Here is a 14,877-nt window from a genome sequence, read left to right as displayed (position 1 = left end):
AATAGACTCAAAATAATGTTTACAGCTTTTGTGGACAGATTTTATTATTATGAAACAAACACAATTCCTTCCTGCATGGTGTGGGAAATCTGAAAGAGAAGTCCTTACACAAGGAATCGAGCTACAGAACCCCACTACTGGGGAGTGGGGATATAAATAAAATTGTCTAAGTAACTCTCACCTGTTGTTCATCTCTTTTTCACTTCCACAGCATCCTTAAGTTACATTATCTTTTGTTTAGGTCTGTTTGTTTTGAAGGGAGCTGTTATTTCCACAGGTTTAAACACCAGATCTCAAGGGAGACTCCTTCACTGGTATTTTACTGCAGACAGCTGGTGAATTGCTACAATTTATAGCTGGAAAATTTAAGTCATCTGGCCCAGCTGGTTATTTTACTTGGCCTAAAGTCCATCTGGGAAGACCTCATTATTTACTGGATATTGCTCAGTGTTATGTATTTCTTGCTCACAAACTCAGATGACTATAAAACCAAGCCACACTCTCCTTCGGTAGTGAAAGGACTGAGTCACCAATTACCTTGGCTCACACGTGTGCACCGTGGTCCTGCGATCAGCTCCTATTGCTGCTGGTAACGGTTTTGCCGATGGGGTTCATACAGACCCACCTCAGCATCTGCATCGATGTTCAGCCTCTTGTTGGATGCGTGCACCGGGACATCAGGTCTGAAAGCGGGGATGGATGAAGAAGGGTCTAAGCATGACACCAGCAGCCAGACCGCCTTGTCAGCAGAGCAAAACACCCACCGTGGCTCACGCCTCACCCACCATCGCTCCTGGAAGGAAAACAGCAACCTGTTGTTGGACTAGTGCTAGAAGGCACCCAGCTCCCTCCCTTCACACCCCTTGTGCACCAGCACATAACTATCAAGTATTTAACCATTTGCCTGCCAAGAAGAGGAGCTCTGAACCAGCATACAAGCTTACATACTCCATATGGAGAAGGGGAAAAATAGGCCAGGCTTCCTAGGAGTCCAAAAGGCCAGAAACAAAGTGTTTAGGTAGTTATTATGTGGCGCGCTGCCGGCTGCCTGGCCTGGAACCTGCAGCGCCGTGGGAGGGATACCCCTTAGCACAGACAGAACCTAATAAACAACAACCTAATAAACAACCACCTAATAAATCACAACCTAATAAATGAATGGGCAAGACCAGGTCACTCATCAGCTGCCTTTTAACCGCACAGGGGGGCCGTGGGCCCACCGGGGCCGGGCGGTGGGGGCTGGGCTGGGGGCCCCCCACCTGGGCCGGGCTGTGTGAGGTGCCACCAGGGCCGGGCTGTGGGGGGTCCCCACCGGGGCCGGGCCGTAAGGTGCCACCGGGGCCTGGGACACCCACCTGGGCCGGGCTGTGTGAGGCGCCACCGGCACCGGGCAGTGGGACACCCACTGGGGCCGGGCCCTGGGGGCCGGGCTGGGGGCCCCCCACCTGGGCCGGGCTGTGTGAGGCGTCACCAGGGCCGGGCTGTGGGGGGTCCCCACCGGGGCCGGGCCGTGAGGCGCCACCGGCACCGGGCAGTGGGCCACCCACCTGGGCCGGGCAGCGGGGGCCGGGCTGAGGGCCCCCCACCCGGGCCGGGCTGGGGGGGGGCCCTGGGCCGCGCCGCTCCTTAGGCCTCGACCCCCTTGCGGCAGCCTGGGCCTGCGGACCTCGCCTGGCAGATCCCCCAGCCCTCACTGGAAGCCCACCCGGGGCCGGGGGCCAGGTGGACGATGCCGCCTCTCGCTCCAGCCTCCCCTTTCGGGGGGCAGCGGCGGACCCAGCCCCCGGCCCCGGACCTGTCCGCCCCGCCGCGCCTGCGCGCGCCGCGGCCCCTCGCGCCCGCCGTAGGTCACGTGAGGGCCGCCGGCAGCCATGGCGGCCAGCCGGTACCGGCGGTTCCTCAAGCTCTGCGAGGAATGGCCGGTGGAGGAGACGAAGCGGCAGCGGGACCTGGGAGCCTTCCTGCGGCAGCGGGTGGCGCAGGCCTTCCGCGAGGGGGAGAGCACGCAGGTGAGGGCGGGGGCGGCGCCCCGCGGCGGGCGGCTGGGGTCTGGGGTCTGGGGTCTGGGGGGCTGGGGTCTGGGGGTCTGGGGGTCTGGGGGTTGGGGTCTGAGGGCTGGGGGGCTGGGGGCTGGGCCGCGCAGGCGCCTCTTGGCTCCTGGCCTCCGTCGGGGGATGGTGTAACGGCGCTTCTGAGGCGGCTGCGGGGGGTTTGGGGCACAAATCTCAGTTTGGTGCCGGCACCGGCTGCTTCCCTCGCCTCGGAGCTCGCTCGGTGGGAGCTGAGGAGGAGGTTGTGACCCTGGGTCTCCTCGGGGCCCGCACAGCCGCCTTGGGTCTCCTCAGGGCCCCACATAACTGCCCCCGGGTCTCCTCTGGCCCTGCAGAGCAGCCCTGGGCCTCCTCAGGCCTCTGCATAACTGCCCCCGGGTCTCCCCGGGACTCCTCAGGCTTTGTAGAGATGCTCCTGGGTCTCTTTGATCTCCTCGGGCCCTGCAGAGCTGCCCCCGGGTCTCCTTGTGTCTCCCCAGGCCCTGTAGAGCTGCTCCTGCATCTCCCCAGCTCTCCTCGGGCCCTGCAGAGCTGCCCCCAGGCTTCCTTGTGTCTCCCTGGGTCTTCTCGGGCCCTGCAGAGCTGCTCCTGGGTCTCTCCAGGTTTCCTCAGGCCCTGCAGAGCTGCCCCCAGGCTTCCTTGTGTCTCCCTGGGTCTCCTCGGGCCCTGCAGAGCTGCCCCGGGTTTCCTTGTGTCTCCCTGGGTCTCCTCGGGCCCTGCAGAGCTGCCCCGGGTTTCCTTGTGTCTCCCCCGGTCTTCTCGGGCCCTGCAGAGCTGCCCCAGGTTTCCTTGTGTCTCCCCAGGTCTTCTCGGGCCCTGCAGAGCTGCCCCCAGGACAGGCCCGAGTCAGCCCCATCAGCCACGTCCCTTGTTCCTCGCATAGGACAAGCTGTGGTTTATACCCACTTCTTGCACCGTGTACATTACGTGCTCGGGACATCCCTGTTCCCCTGGTTATAGAAGTGAGATACAAAGCATTGTCAATTTGTCAGCGCCGTGCTGGAATTGAATTAATTAGTGTGTTTTCCTTGCCATGATGATAGGATAGGATGATTGCGTGATGCAGTGCGGAGTACGTCATGAAATGCAACGTCGCCCGACATGGTTAGGTTGCAGCAGTTTTAAAATTGGATTCTGGCTACAGTTGTGATTGTGTTTGAGTTTGGGCTTCGGTGCTGAAATACATTAGAGAAACTAATGCTTGACTTAGGCTGCAGACCTTTACAGCCTTGGAGGTGTTGGTGTGGAATGTAAATGGGCCCTTTTTTAGCATAAAAACATTGTTCCAGGTATGTGTTTTCTACTTCAAGGGGCCATTATAGCACCTAATTCTGTATTGGTCACCAGAATAGTCTGCAGCAGACATTTCGGAAAATGCTTATTGCTTTTTCATATGCTTGGGACAGCTGAATATGCCGCACCAATTGGCTACAATATCCCAAAGCTGCCACTCATCTTGAAAATCTAAATTGATGCCTGCAGCGCTGATGTCAATTTGTATGTATAAAGGCTTAATACAGCAAAGGGAAATGTACTGGCAGACAGCAGGAGGAATGTCTGAGAAATGAATTAGAACCATAAAGGATACTTTATCAGTCTAATGTCTGTTTTATTCACATGGAATAAGATTTGCTGATTTTACAGGGTGGGGGAATACTGTTTCTGCTACCCATTTAATAGCTATTTCTGCTATCATTACTAAAACATTAGGAGGGTCGTTTGAAATGTGACTGCAAGATACATTAAGCTGCAGATCACCTGCAGTGTGATGGTGCTGACTCCTGACAGTCTGTCTGTCCCTATATCCTCTCTCCTGCAGCAGCCGTTACCTACCGAATAACGAAAGCCTGGCCTTAATTTTCCTCGTTTGCACAGAGGAGGCATTACCAGCCTTGTGCTGAACCTGTGCCGGTGTCCCAAGGACAAATGAGCCATGTCATTTTATCCTGACATGTTTCTGTTGATACTATTCTTATTCGTGTAGCCGTTTAAATCATTTATGTTTGATGTCATGGAGCAGCAATGCAGAGCTCTGGTCGAGTTGGCCCCTGTTGTGAAATAAAATAGAAAAACGAGATGATGTGCCATCGACGCTGCTAAATAGATGGCTCTGCAAGGCAGGTGCACCTGTCTGAGGCACCTATCAGAGGTTTAGGTATTAGCAAGGTCTTTCCAACTTACTAGACCAAAATAGAAATACATTTACCCTTCACAAGCTGTTCATGTGTCTTTCATGCTGCTTTCCCCTAATCAGTTATAAATATTTTCAGCCTGCACCGGGATTTTCTAACTTCCATTCTACTATGTTATCCTATTTGATGCTTTAGAATAAAATAGGCGGTGAAAGTGGCCGTTGAGCAAGAAGTCTGGCAGATTTCACAGCTCTAGCCAATAAATGTGGGAAGAAAACTGTCTAGCAGTATTCTCATTAACTGCGTATTCACAGTTGGTCTGCCAAATCTTTTTGAGCGGAGTTTAAGGTCCATTCTGGAAATCATGTGCCTCGTTATTCTCGTAGGCCAAGCTGGTGAGAAGTGGAGGGGAAAGAAAATGATCAGCATTCTGGAGCGGCATAGCAGGGGTCACCAGCGTCCTGCATTGCACTGACAAGTCACCTAAGGTGCTCCTCGGCTGACTTTCTCACAGGCTTTAAGAGAGGTGTTTTTTGCTGTGGAGGTTTAAAATAAGAGCGTTGTGATACTTTTATCCCTTTCCAGATTGCCGACCCTGAGGCCTGTGACCAAATGTACGAGAGCTTAGTCAGAATCCATACCAACTACTACAAAAACAAGGTGAGCTTTGGCATTAGCCGTCATCCCTCTTTTAGGGGCTGAGTCACCACCCACTGCAGTTGGCTGCCTTGTCCCAGCAGTGTTTCTGGGAATGTCTGACAGACAAATGAGCGGTCAGGGGATGCAGCTCTACCTGGTGCCTTTGGTCACTCCAGGAAAGCTGCAAACACCTTGGCCTCTGTGGCATGTATGAACAATGCAGATTCTTGGTATGGATGGATAGAACTCTTAGAGCTTGAGTGACAATGAGCTCGGACTCTACCGTATGGTGACATTTTAACCTTTTTAAGTGCACTGCAAGTAACGTCTTTCTCTCCTTCTCTCATCTACTTGCTTGCTTGTGAAGTATCCACGCCTGAAAGACACGAGCTTCACTGGAGTGACAGTAGAAGATTGCAAGATGATACTAGCAACAGGTACCAATACTGTGCTTGATTTGAGAATAAGTCAGTGCAGGAGATAAAGTACGTTCTAAGCTTCGTGGTGTTCGCTGCACCGCTTCTACTAAATACCCATGACTAAAGGACAGAATAGGACTGCCATGCAAGTATATTAGGATGTTTAATGAGGTCTAAGTTTAGGAATAATTGAGGAGATCTTCAGTAATCTTACCAGGGTGAAAAGTCGATTGTATTTTGCACTGGTCAGGATCAGCAAAGGGTTTGTAAGGGCTTTTTGAGATCACATAGCAGGAGCTATGTGAAAGAGATGCACATTTGCCACATCGTTCCAAAATGTACCTCAGCTTCTGTTTTACCATGTTCAAATTGCCTTCAGTATTTCTTCTTTTTTATTGGACTATGAGAGAAAACAGGATACCACAATGCAGAAATACTGTCAGCCAAATGATTTATTAAGTGCAGTATGGAAAACTAGTGCAGTTTTGTTCTGCTCCAGTTCCTAACTTTGATTGCAGTGTGTGGAATATTAGTTGCTAGTGATAAGGGACTCCCCACACAATTGATTGGAAGGGAAAACAAACTTGCCTCAGGTCCTGAAATAGAAATTCATTAAGATGAAAAGTCAAAAAAGGAAAATATATGTAAGGCAAAGCTGTTATAAAAGGGCTTTCATTCCTTTGCTTTTCTGTTTCTTTTCCTCTTTCCCCATCTCTCTCTTTTTTTTCTCCTTTTACAGACATTCTGAAACAGATGGAAGACATGAAAAAAGGTACATGGAGAAGACTGCGAGAAAAGTTTTATGCCAAGAAACCTGAAGAGGACTCAAAGTGATAGGCTAACTCCCAGATTCTCCACTGTATATATTCCTAAAGCACTGTGTGTTGCCATGATGAATAAAACCACTTATTCCTCTTAGCAACAGCATTTTTGTTCAGACCTACACCTTACACTCTTCATATTTTGTGCCCCCTCTTTCTTTTTTTTTTTTTTTTTCCTCCCCTGAAAATCTAGGACATAGTTTAATGCATCTGTGCTGAAAATGTATTGGAGCAATGTAGTGTAGAGGAAAGAACTTTGTGATGTTAGACCTCATCCTGTGTATGACAAGAACTGGAACAAGCAGGAGATGCACAGAGCAAGTAGGTGCAACCTTGTTAGCTTTGAATTTGCTTGTGAAGATAGCAGTAGTGATGATGTGAAAGCTCAGCTGTGCTTGTGTTCCTGTGTGTTAGAGCTGGTACCAGGGAAATTGAGGGATAACTTTAATCATCGCCTTTTGAGAAGACACAGGAGAGGACTGAGGGTGACTACCACGGTGGCAGTGGAGCAGTGTAAGAGTTTAACTGAGATTTCAATGAGATGCTGCAGTGGTGTGTTGCTGGTTGAGCTAGCTATGTGCAGTTTTCCCTCAGCATGAAGAGGAGGCTCCGTATGGGTTACTGCATATCTGAGGGATAAAGATAGGTTTTAATGCCGTGTTAGTATATATAGTGCCATAAAAAAAATTCCAAGTGTGATTAGTCCGTTGCTGTGGCCTATTTTTATTCCTTTTTAAAGCCTTAATGCTTGCATCAGCGTCTGTTCTTGGGAGGCAGAGGCACAGGGCTGTAGCCGGGGTGGCTACAGCACCGCTTGGCTTGGGAAGGCTGAGTGTCTAGAGCACAGCGATGCCAGGACTCAGCTTGGCTCCAGGCAGCACCAACAGCTGCTCCTTTTTATGTATTTGTAGTGTTTTCCTGGCAAGTAGTGAAAGAATTTGAAACTTTGCTGCAGGCTCTAATCCAGAACTTCAGAAAAGGAGGCTGGTGTTCAAGGTAGCTCTTCATGGTAGCATTCTTCATCTTCTGACTGGAGCATCATGCTACGTTAACATTTAACATCTGGAGCAGAGATCATTGGTTGTGGAGCACCTTGGGTAATAGAGCCCTGGTTTGGCTTTATGTCCTTGGATTGTTCTGTGTTTCTATTTATGACCGCCCCATTACATAGCAGAGTGCGCAGGAGGGGAGCTTTCTTTACCATGTTTAAGTTTTTATTATAACATGATTTTGTATTTAATTTAGTTAAGGCAATTTACACTTCAGTTCTTAAGTAACAACAATAACAAAAAAAAAAAAAAAAAAAAAAAGTAGAACGTTACACCAGAGATGAAACTAAAACACAGGACACCCCTTTCACAGTGAACTCCTGTAAACCTGCAGTCTCCTACTGCTACTGCCCAGATACTCTTGGTCCACAGAAGGCAAAAAACTAGTTCACACTAGTACAAGCTTGGATACTCATCCTCATCTGGTGAGTTAAATTAACAAATCCATCTCCTTGAGTTCAGCTTGTCTTTACTGCACCACAGTGATGAACAGAATTCTTTAAATGGAGAGGGATCAGTGTGGAGCAGGTACAGCAAATACGATGGCTGGTTTGCAAAGACCCACGTGTACTAGTGCCACTCTTGGAATAAGTTAAATATTGCAGCCCTACAGCTAGTTACACTACACCCAAGGTGGAGGCCATCAGAATGTAGCGCATGGAGATGAAGATACAACCCTCCACATTTGCAAAATAAAGAGTTATTGCAATGAGGAATGAAAGTCCTGTATAATTTATCTTCCTACAAGGGCATTAGAGTAACATCTGGAGCCAGGTTATCGTGAGGAATCCTGGCCAATCCCTGGTTCCTGAATTGCTTACAAGCGCTCTAAGGAAAATGTTGACTGTGAAGCCCTTCTGCATGGTCCGGCTCTCTCTGACAGCGATGTCCATGCGTGGAACCCAGGAATTAGCAGCCTTGTTAGCTGATACGTATGTGCAGTCCCTCGGTGGGTGAAGCCAGTGCTGCTTCTGTGTCTTAGTGGTTCATGGTATTCTGGACGTCCACAAACCCCATCCTTTGTCTGCGCTTCCGTTGCTCTGTCATCTAGAGTTCAAACAAGGACACGTGAGGCAGGAAACCAGGCCACCTTTCCTTTCACTAGCATGCTCCTCAGGCGTGGGACTGACTCAGCTGCTCTAAGCATCTGCCAAAAAGCTCTGCAAAAGCCCATGTCCCACGTGTCCATGACCCCCCAAAAAGAACTGCAGGAGCCCTTTGCTTTGTATCTGAAGTTGTACTGAGCTTGGTCTGGTTCTGCCTCCCGTTCCTTGCGATCAGTGTCTATTTTGGTAAGGACAGCGGGTTTCTACAGCCAGGTGTTCCTATTTTTAAAAGTGTCTAGTACCTGTTCCTTCAGCTCATTCAGCTGGGAGGTGAGATGGGACACCAGCTTCATCGTTGTGTTGAGTTTGTCTTGAAGATTTCGGATCTCATTCTGTTCCCCTTCCCCTTCATTGCTGACCAGTGACATGGCTCGCATCCGGGGGAACCAGTCAAGGTTCTTGTTCTGGAAAGGTGACCGTGGAGAACGGGAGTTGGAGAGGGGATGAGGAGGAGGGAAGGGGAAGAGACCTGGTAGGACCTGACAGTAAGCCTGGCCGTGCTTAGGGATTAAAGACATTCTCAAAGGCTCGTCTTGTCTGTATCTTTGCAAATTTTCCACAAATGGCCCACTTCTGGTTTTTTTCTTACAGCATTCTGGGCTCAAGTTCAGAAGTTTTTCCTTTCTTAATTTCCTTTCCCTCCCTCCTTGCCTTGAAAACACCTTGAAGTCCCATTCTCTACTGCTTCGATTCTGCCCTTGGTTTAATCCCTAAACACACAGTACAAAACATCAAATAGACAATGTCTTGTTGGCTGAGATTGCGAAGTGGAAATAACCAGCTAAGGAAGAACTAAGGCACAAGCAGCGTTACTAAGTATTTTCCAAAAGCTGCTTCTCAAAACTTATTTTTCTTTGGCAAGCCCCTTGTTCTCAGATATTTCCCTGGGGCGGGCAGGTTGCAACAGCAACAGAGCTGCCCTGAGAGGACACGTACCTTTATCATCTGTGCCACGTAACTCTCTGGCCCTGTGTAATCTGTCTTGTTCTTCACTCGCACCAGCACTATGAAGTACAAGTAGTTCCACATGTTGTGCTCGTATTTAATATGCTCCTCAAAGGACACTGTCTTGTTGTCAAACTTGTCCCTTTCCAGGCCTGGGAAAGGCAGGCAAGAGCGGAGAGGAAGGTGGAGGGAGGAGATGGGGAGGGGAGGAGAAGGTAAGAAGTGAGCGAGCAAACAAATGTGAAGGGAAGTACAGATAATTGCATCTTCTCCCAGGTGTGACTTTCAAGAAGTGCTTTTAATAATTAGTTGGCATTTAGCACATAACAAGCATCCAGAACAGGAGGAAAATAACCCAGTTGTGTATTCAGGAGGCTTCTATTTAAAGTACTGCTAGCTATGCTTCCTGCCTATGTATCTAAAATGCACCCAGTGGATCTTTTTAGAAAAAAAGCAGCCAGATTTATTGGGTTTTTTTAAGAAAAAAGCAACCAGATTTTTTGGGTTTTTCCTTTTTTCCTTTTTTTTTTTTTTTTTTTTTTTTTTTGGATGCCTTCCGATGACTGAAAGCATTCCAGAACATTTTCTGTATTTTATTTCTTTAGTAATCTGGTGCTTTTTTTCCACTGGCTAAGCGATGGTCTCGGGAGCGATAGATGCACAGCCACAAGACCTCTGCAGTGTGGTGGTTTAGTTTAACACCTCATTAACAGAAGGCAAGGAACAATACGGATAATTTCCCCTCTCAGTTTGTGTCCTTGTTTAAGCCTCCTCACGCTGCAGTGACCCATGGCTGAACAGATTTAAGTTTTGCTGCGAAACAAATGAAAAGCAGAAACCAGCTGAAACTTTTTCCCCTCCCTCAGCCTTAGAAGAGAGGAAGAGCTGCGGGGCGATTCCTGTCCAGTGAGGCCCCAGCACTCACCACATATGAAGCAGGTGGTCTTCAGGATCTCTTCCTTCTTTTGCTTCTCGCTCCTCAGATCAGCGAAAGTGTCGATAATGACCCCAAAGATGAGGTTCAGGACGATAATAATGACAATGAAGAAGAAGAGCAGGTCGTAGACAACCCGAGCAGGAAACAAGGACTCCTGTAATGGATGGAAAGGGATAAACGTCTGTCCCATGCACACCTCTCCTCTAGCAACTCCAGCCGCGCTGCCTTGTTACAGGGGCTGAGGGCACCAGGTGAGGAGGAATAAAGGCTGCGGCAGGAGAAGAGAGGGGGAAAGCACCGGAGGACAGTGTGGGGCGTAGAGCTGGAAGCGTTACAGGTTCCAGGGAGGGAGGGCAGCTGCAGAGCGGTAAATGCAGCAGGACCGGGTAGAAGAAAGGCATCCCACGCGCTGCCCAAACTCACATCCTTCGATGGCTTCCGCAGAATGTCACCCACACCGCCTCCGTTCCTCAGCCCATGGTTCAGGACAGTGACGATGCACATGAGCAGCGTGTCACAGGCACGTTCCCACTGGTCAGCATCTGTTTCTAGAGTACCACAGGGGGAAATAAAAGCAAAAACTCAGAGCACAGACAGGGCTGAAGTACTAGACGATCACAAAGAGTCCAGAGCTGTGGGGACAAGTCTTGCTGCAGGGATGCAGTGGCAAATCCTCCTGGGAGCAGGTGCTCCTTGTGGATCTCCCAACCAGCAACCTCCCAGCAGCTCCTCCAGCTTGCTTCTTGCTGTGGAGGTGTTTGGCTGAGCGCTCCCGAAGCTCCCACTTTCTTTATGACTAAATTGAATCTACTTCACTATTTTTTATGCCAGGGTCAGTGCAAAATTTGCAGGCCTCTTGCCTAATATGTGCCAGAAAGTGGGTTGGTTGTTTCCATCTTCGAAAAGCTAGGCTTTTTCTGAGCTTGCTGACAAGCCAGGCAGCCAACCTACTCTGCCACTGACAGAGTCAACCTTTCTAATGAGCTCGCTTACCTTCCAAGGCAGTAGGCACAGCAGAGCAGCTAATTTTGTCACTGCTGCATGACTCCATGAAGGTCTCCATGTTCCTTTGCATCCCCAAGGGGTCATCTGCAAGTAAAAGAGACCGCAGCCTTGTCAGAGCATCACCTTGCCTCAGTAAAGCGCTTCGCTGCTGTCACGGGTGGTTTTTCCAACTGCCTCTTCTTGTAGCTTTCAAGCTCCTCAAAACCAAGTTGCTTCATATTCTCCTGGCCTCTTCTAGGCTTTGAATCTTCAGCTCGAGCTTCAGTAAGACCTCCGCAGTGCTAAAACTTTGTTTTGTAGCTGCCTACCCCCTTCTCTGCCATCACTCCTAGCACTAGAGCCCTGCTCTCTGCAGCATGAGCCCCTAAGCTGGCACAGGCGGCTGTCTCCTCCGCCAGCCCCAAAAGCAGCACTACCAGGAGCTTGCACAAGGGTGTAAAACCCACGATGCATGCACATGCACAGACACGCGTGTGCTTTTGCAGCGGGGAGGGAGCGGGTCTCATGCAATGGTCCAGCTGCAGAAGGGACCCGAGCACCGCAGCTACCGAGGGCAAGGGCTGAACCACCTTTGGCTTTGCTGTCCGGCAGCCGGTCCACCTCCAGGATGAAGTCATCCTTCAGGAACAAGAAGCCCACGATGGAGAAGAGGTAGACGAGGATGAGAGCCAGGAGGGCTGTCAGCAGGATGGAGCGCCCGTTCCGCGTCACGCTTTTGATGACGTTAAACAAGGTCTCCTCACGGTAGATCAAGTCAAACAGCTGAAAGGGACCCAGGAGCAAAGAAATGCCGCAGGGTGCTTTTCTTGATAATGCCTGGCCTACATATATCCCTTTTTATCCTGAGATCTTGGATCACTCAGCAGACCTTGACTAACTTTCACATCAAGCATTTAAGTTTCCCAGCTTACTGTAGGGAGGCAGAGAAGAATGAAGTGACTTATGCACAGCAGGAAAGCCAAGAATAGGACACATGCCCCCTGCCTCTGCCCTCACCAGCTCACGTTGTCTCCCAGCTGACCCAGATAAAGTATACAGTAGAGATTAGAAAAAGAGAGATAGCAAAAGACCAGGAAAGAGACAGTAATAGGTACTGTCGGAAGGCAGAGAGATCAGCCTACGCAAAGATTAGAACACAGTGAATTGTTCTCACTGCTGTTATCAGTCAGCCCCTGGAAGGTATCACAGGAACCTTCTAGCTTCTAACAGGGCACACAGGCTGCCTCTGTGCCCCAAACATCTGCATGTATTGTACCAGGATGCTGTAGAAGAGTTCGTGCACAAAGAGTCCCAGGACGCTCGTCAGGATGTAGCCAACGTGGTAAAGAAATTCCACATCCATGATCATGGCCTTGTAGCCTCGGATGAAAGTCCCACGATTGCCCACGAAGCTCACCACAAACACGATCTTGTTGGTCAGCTGGGGAACGAGCACAATTTGGGGGGGGGGGGGGGGGGGGGGAACAACCAGAAACAGGGTTTGCTGCACTTCATGAATGCACAGCAGCCTCCTGAGCCAGGGGCTGCTAACGCTGCTTTTCCAGCGCACAGAGAACTTACATTGAGAGCTCCCAGTATGTTCAGGGTGAGTCCGATCCCCAGGTAATAAATGGATCGCAAAATCAGCGCCACGAGGAGCGGTCTGACGCCGTAGCGCTTGGTGAACAAGGCCATGATGGAGAAGCAGATCAGCATCCAGAAAAGCAGCGAGATCAGCGGGGAATCCAGCACTCCTGGGAAGAGAAGACCCACAGCAATTAAACGGCATGAGATGAAGTGCGGGCTGCCAGTCAGACACTGTGCTGCTGTCCAGAAAAACTCACGCGCTGATGATCAGTGGGAAGAAAAAGAGAAATTATGTTTGGCTGCAAAGACTGGTATGGACCAAGATCGTTCTTACTAACGCATTTTCCTAACGTCTTTTATCTGAGAGCTCAAAACCACTCTAACTGACGGAGGCTTTGCAGGTACGCATTCTGTCGCTGCTTCCCCCCATTTTACAAACAGAGAAAGTGCAGCCCAGGGGGAAAAGACTTTTCCCTAAGGAGGAAGCAGTGGGAGGGCTGGCACCAGCAGAAAGCACCGGGGGGGGGGGCTTCAGGAGTCAAGAGGAGACTGAGGGTGGGGGGCGTGCGGGTAAGGGGACCAGTCTGCCTGTGCAGGAAGCTTTTTCTTCCACCTTGAGGAGCTGCAGGTGCTGGGGTGCTTACCCATGGAAGTGGCTTCAACGTAAGGGTAGAAGAAAGCAATGATTATGTTGATGAAGACAGCCAGGTTGAAGGAAATGCTTCCCCAGAGTGTCATTCTGCGGGAGAACCAGTACATCAGCGGCATGCCTGGAGGGAGAGGAGGCAGACACACAAACCTCAGGCAACCTTGCGCTGGCCGGGGAAGGCTTTGTCCTCCCAGACATCCACAGGGATCGGCTCAGTACAGCTAGCAGGCCCGGAGGGACCCTTGCCTCCCACTTAAGGAAGCGATGTTAATCATAATAATAATAAAATAAAAAAAAAAAAAAAAAAAAAAAAAAATAACGTTAATAAAAGCTCCCTCCTCATCTGCTGAAATAGGACTGCAAGCTCAAAACGCTGCTGCTCACAATTCTTGGCTTCTCAGCCCTTTGACCTGCTCTGGCACCTCGGAATCAGATCAGCTTCATCCTCATCCTCCTCCTCCCCATCACCCACCTCCTACAGCCTCGATGCTTGTATTCTTCAAAACAACAGTGTCTTTGTGTTTCCAGCGCTGGTGCTCGGTCCCAGAGGAGACCCAGCCAGCAATTTCCCACCCATACTGGAAACTTGTTTCCTGCCGAATTCCTCAGATAGTTTTGCCTGGATCTGTAAGTGTTTTCAGAGTTGCTGCACTCCTCACTAGCTGCATCGCAGTATTTATAGCGCGACTATTGAGCTCCTGTTATTTTACGCCAGGATTTCCGCCCTGATGCAGCCCTGAGAGCACCTAAGCAGGTCTGCAGGGTGCAGAGAAACGAGTTTTGTTTATCATCTCTAGATTCTGGCCTAGGAGAAGGCAACTGCAAACAAATGAAGAGAGGGCTTTCTAGGGGAAAACACCTGCAGGCGTAATCCCAGGGCACGTGCTCTAAGATGCGTTTCAGACTACGGAGGAGCTGCACCAACAGGCGTGGAGGAAAATCACCCCTGGGATCTTGATTAACCTCTGCTCCCTGCAAGCTGCTGGGTGTGTTGGGCTCTACAGAGAGCAAGGGCCACAAGGAGCCCAGAAACGTGACCTCCCGGCTGCTGCCAGGGTTTGCAGCCCTTTCCACGCTGCCCCCCAGTTTCACAACAGGGGCTACGTGAGGAGCCGGCGCTGGGAAGGTCTGGTTTGCTCTTACTGCGCAGCTTCTTCTGCCATTCCATCTCGTTGTGGAGGAAGGATGACTGGTCGAAGAAATCACTGACTTTGCTGCCCTGCTCGTCCTGCTCTGTGGTAGTGAAGAGCCGGTACTTGGTCTCCTTGGTGAGGAACTCGCAGATGCCAGGCACCGGGAAGATTATCTGCTCCATGCTTCGGTCCAGGCGCACAATCTGCAGGAAGCAGGGCGCAGGGGAGGGTGCCGTCAGATCCTGCTCCTGCCACGCTTCGGTTTCCTCTCTCCTAGACCCAGATATGCCTTCCCCTCCTCCCTCCCACCCCACCCAGATCCAAATATCACCAGCCACTCATCTAGAACGCTAGAAGTCGGCCCGGCAAAGGCAGCCTGGGCTGTGCCAGAGGGAAGCTGGGTATCCACCAGGAGATCCATGCTG

The 14,877-nt window shown here is 50.3% G+C and overlaps 2 protein-coding genes and 1 long non-coding RNA gene across 3 annotated transcripts in view; 1 reads left to right on the top strand and 2 right to left on the bottom strand.

Moving 5' to 3' along the window:
- Positions 1 to 13: 13 nt before the first annotated feature.
- LOC121098641 lies at positions 14 to 1,304 on the bottom strand. Its single transcript, XR_005831313.1, has 2 exons — positions 1,221 to 1,304; positions 14 to 793 (listed from the first exon to the last, which is right to left on the bottom strand). It is a non-coding gene; the product is annotated as an uncharacterized LOC121098641 (long non-coding RNA).
- Positions 1,305 to 1,835: 531 nt separating this feature from the next.
- Positions 1,836 to 6,159, top strand: LOC121098634 (ubiquinol-cytochrome-c reductase complex assembly factor 2). The gene is made up of 4 exons (XM_040616871.1): positions 1,836 to 2,009; positions 4,769 to 4,843; positions 5,190 to 5,259; positions 5,981 to 6,159. Exons 1-4 carry the CDS (start codon positions 1,872 to 1,874, stop codon positions 6,073 to 6,075), a joined length of 378 nt encoding a protein of 125 aa, XP_040472805.1. The 5' UTR covers positions 1,836 to 1,871; the 3' UTR covers positions 6,076 to 6,159.
- Positions 6,160 to 6,261: 102 nt separating this feature from the next.
- The window catches only part of ITPR3 (inositol 1,4,5-trisphosphate receptor type 3), a 43,874-nt gene continuing 35,258 nt past the window's right edge, over positions 6,262 to 14,877 (bottom strand). The window contains exons 48-58 of the mRNA XM_040616844.1: positions 14,463 to 14,655; positions 13,315 to 13,440; positions 12,665 to 12,837; positions 12,360 to 12,524; positions 11,674 to 11,866; positions 11,093 to 11,188; positions 10,523 to 10,647; positions 10,088 to 10,253; positions 9,154 to 9,314; positions 8,460 to 8,621; positions 6,262 to 8,158 (exon numbers count right to left, since the gene is read on the bottom strand). Of these exons, the coding sequence (XP_040472778.1) occupies positions 8,090 to 8,158; positions 8,460 to 8,621; positions 9,154 to 9,314; positions 10,088 to 10,253; positions 10,523 to 10,647; positions 11,093 to 11,188; positions 11,674 to 11,866; positions 12,360 to 12,524; positions 12,665 to 12,837; positions 13,315 to 13,440; positions 14,463 to 14,655 (1,629 nt within the window). The 3' untranslated portion in view covers positions 6,262 to 8,089. The remainder of the gene's footprint in view (positions 8,159 to 8,459; positions 8,622 to 9,153; positions 9,315 to 10,087; positions 10,254 to 10,522; positions 10,648 to 11,092; positions 11,189 to 11,673; positions 11,867 to 12,359; positions 12,525 to 12,664; positions 12,838 to 13,314; positions 13,441 to 14,462; positions 14,656 to 14,877) is intronic.

The sequence above is a fragment of the Falco naumanni genome, chromosome 17 (genome assembly GCF_017639655.2).
Source record: "Falco naumanni isolate bFalNau1 chromosome 17, bFalNau1.pat, whole genome shotgun sequence".
Classification (NCBI taxonomy): Eukaryota; Metazoa; Chordata; class Aves; order Falconiformes; family Falconidae; genus Falco; species Falco naumanni.
The sequence above is the reverse complement of the archived record's forward strand: the minus strand, read 5'-3'. Positions and strand labels throughout refer to the sequence as shown.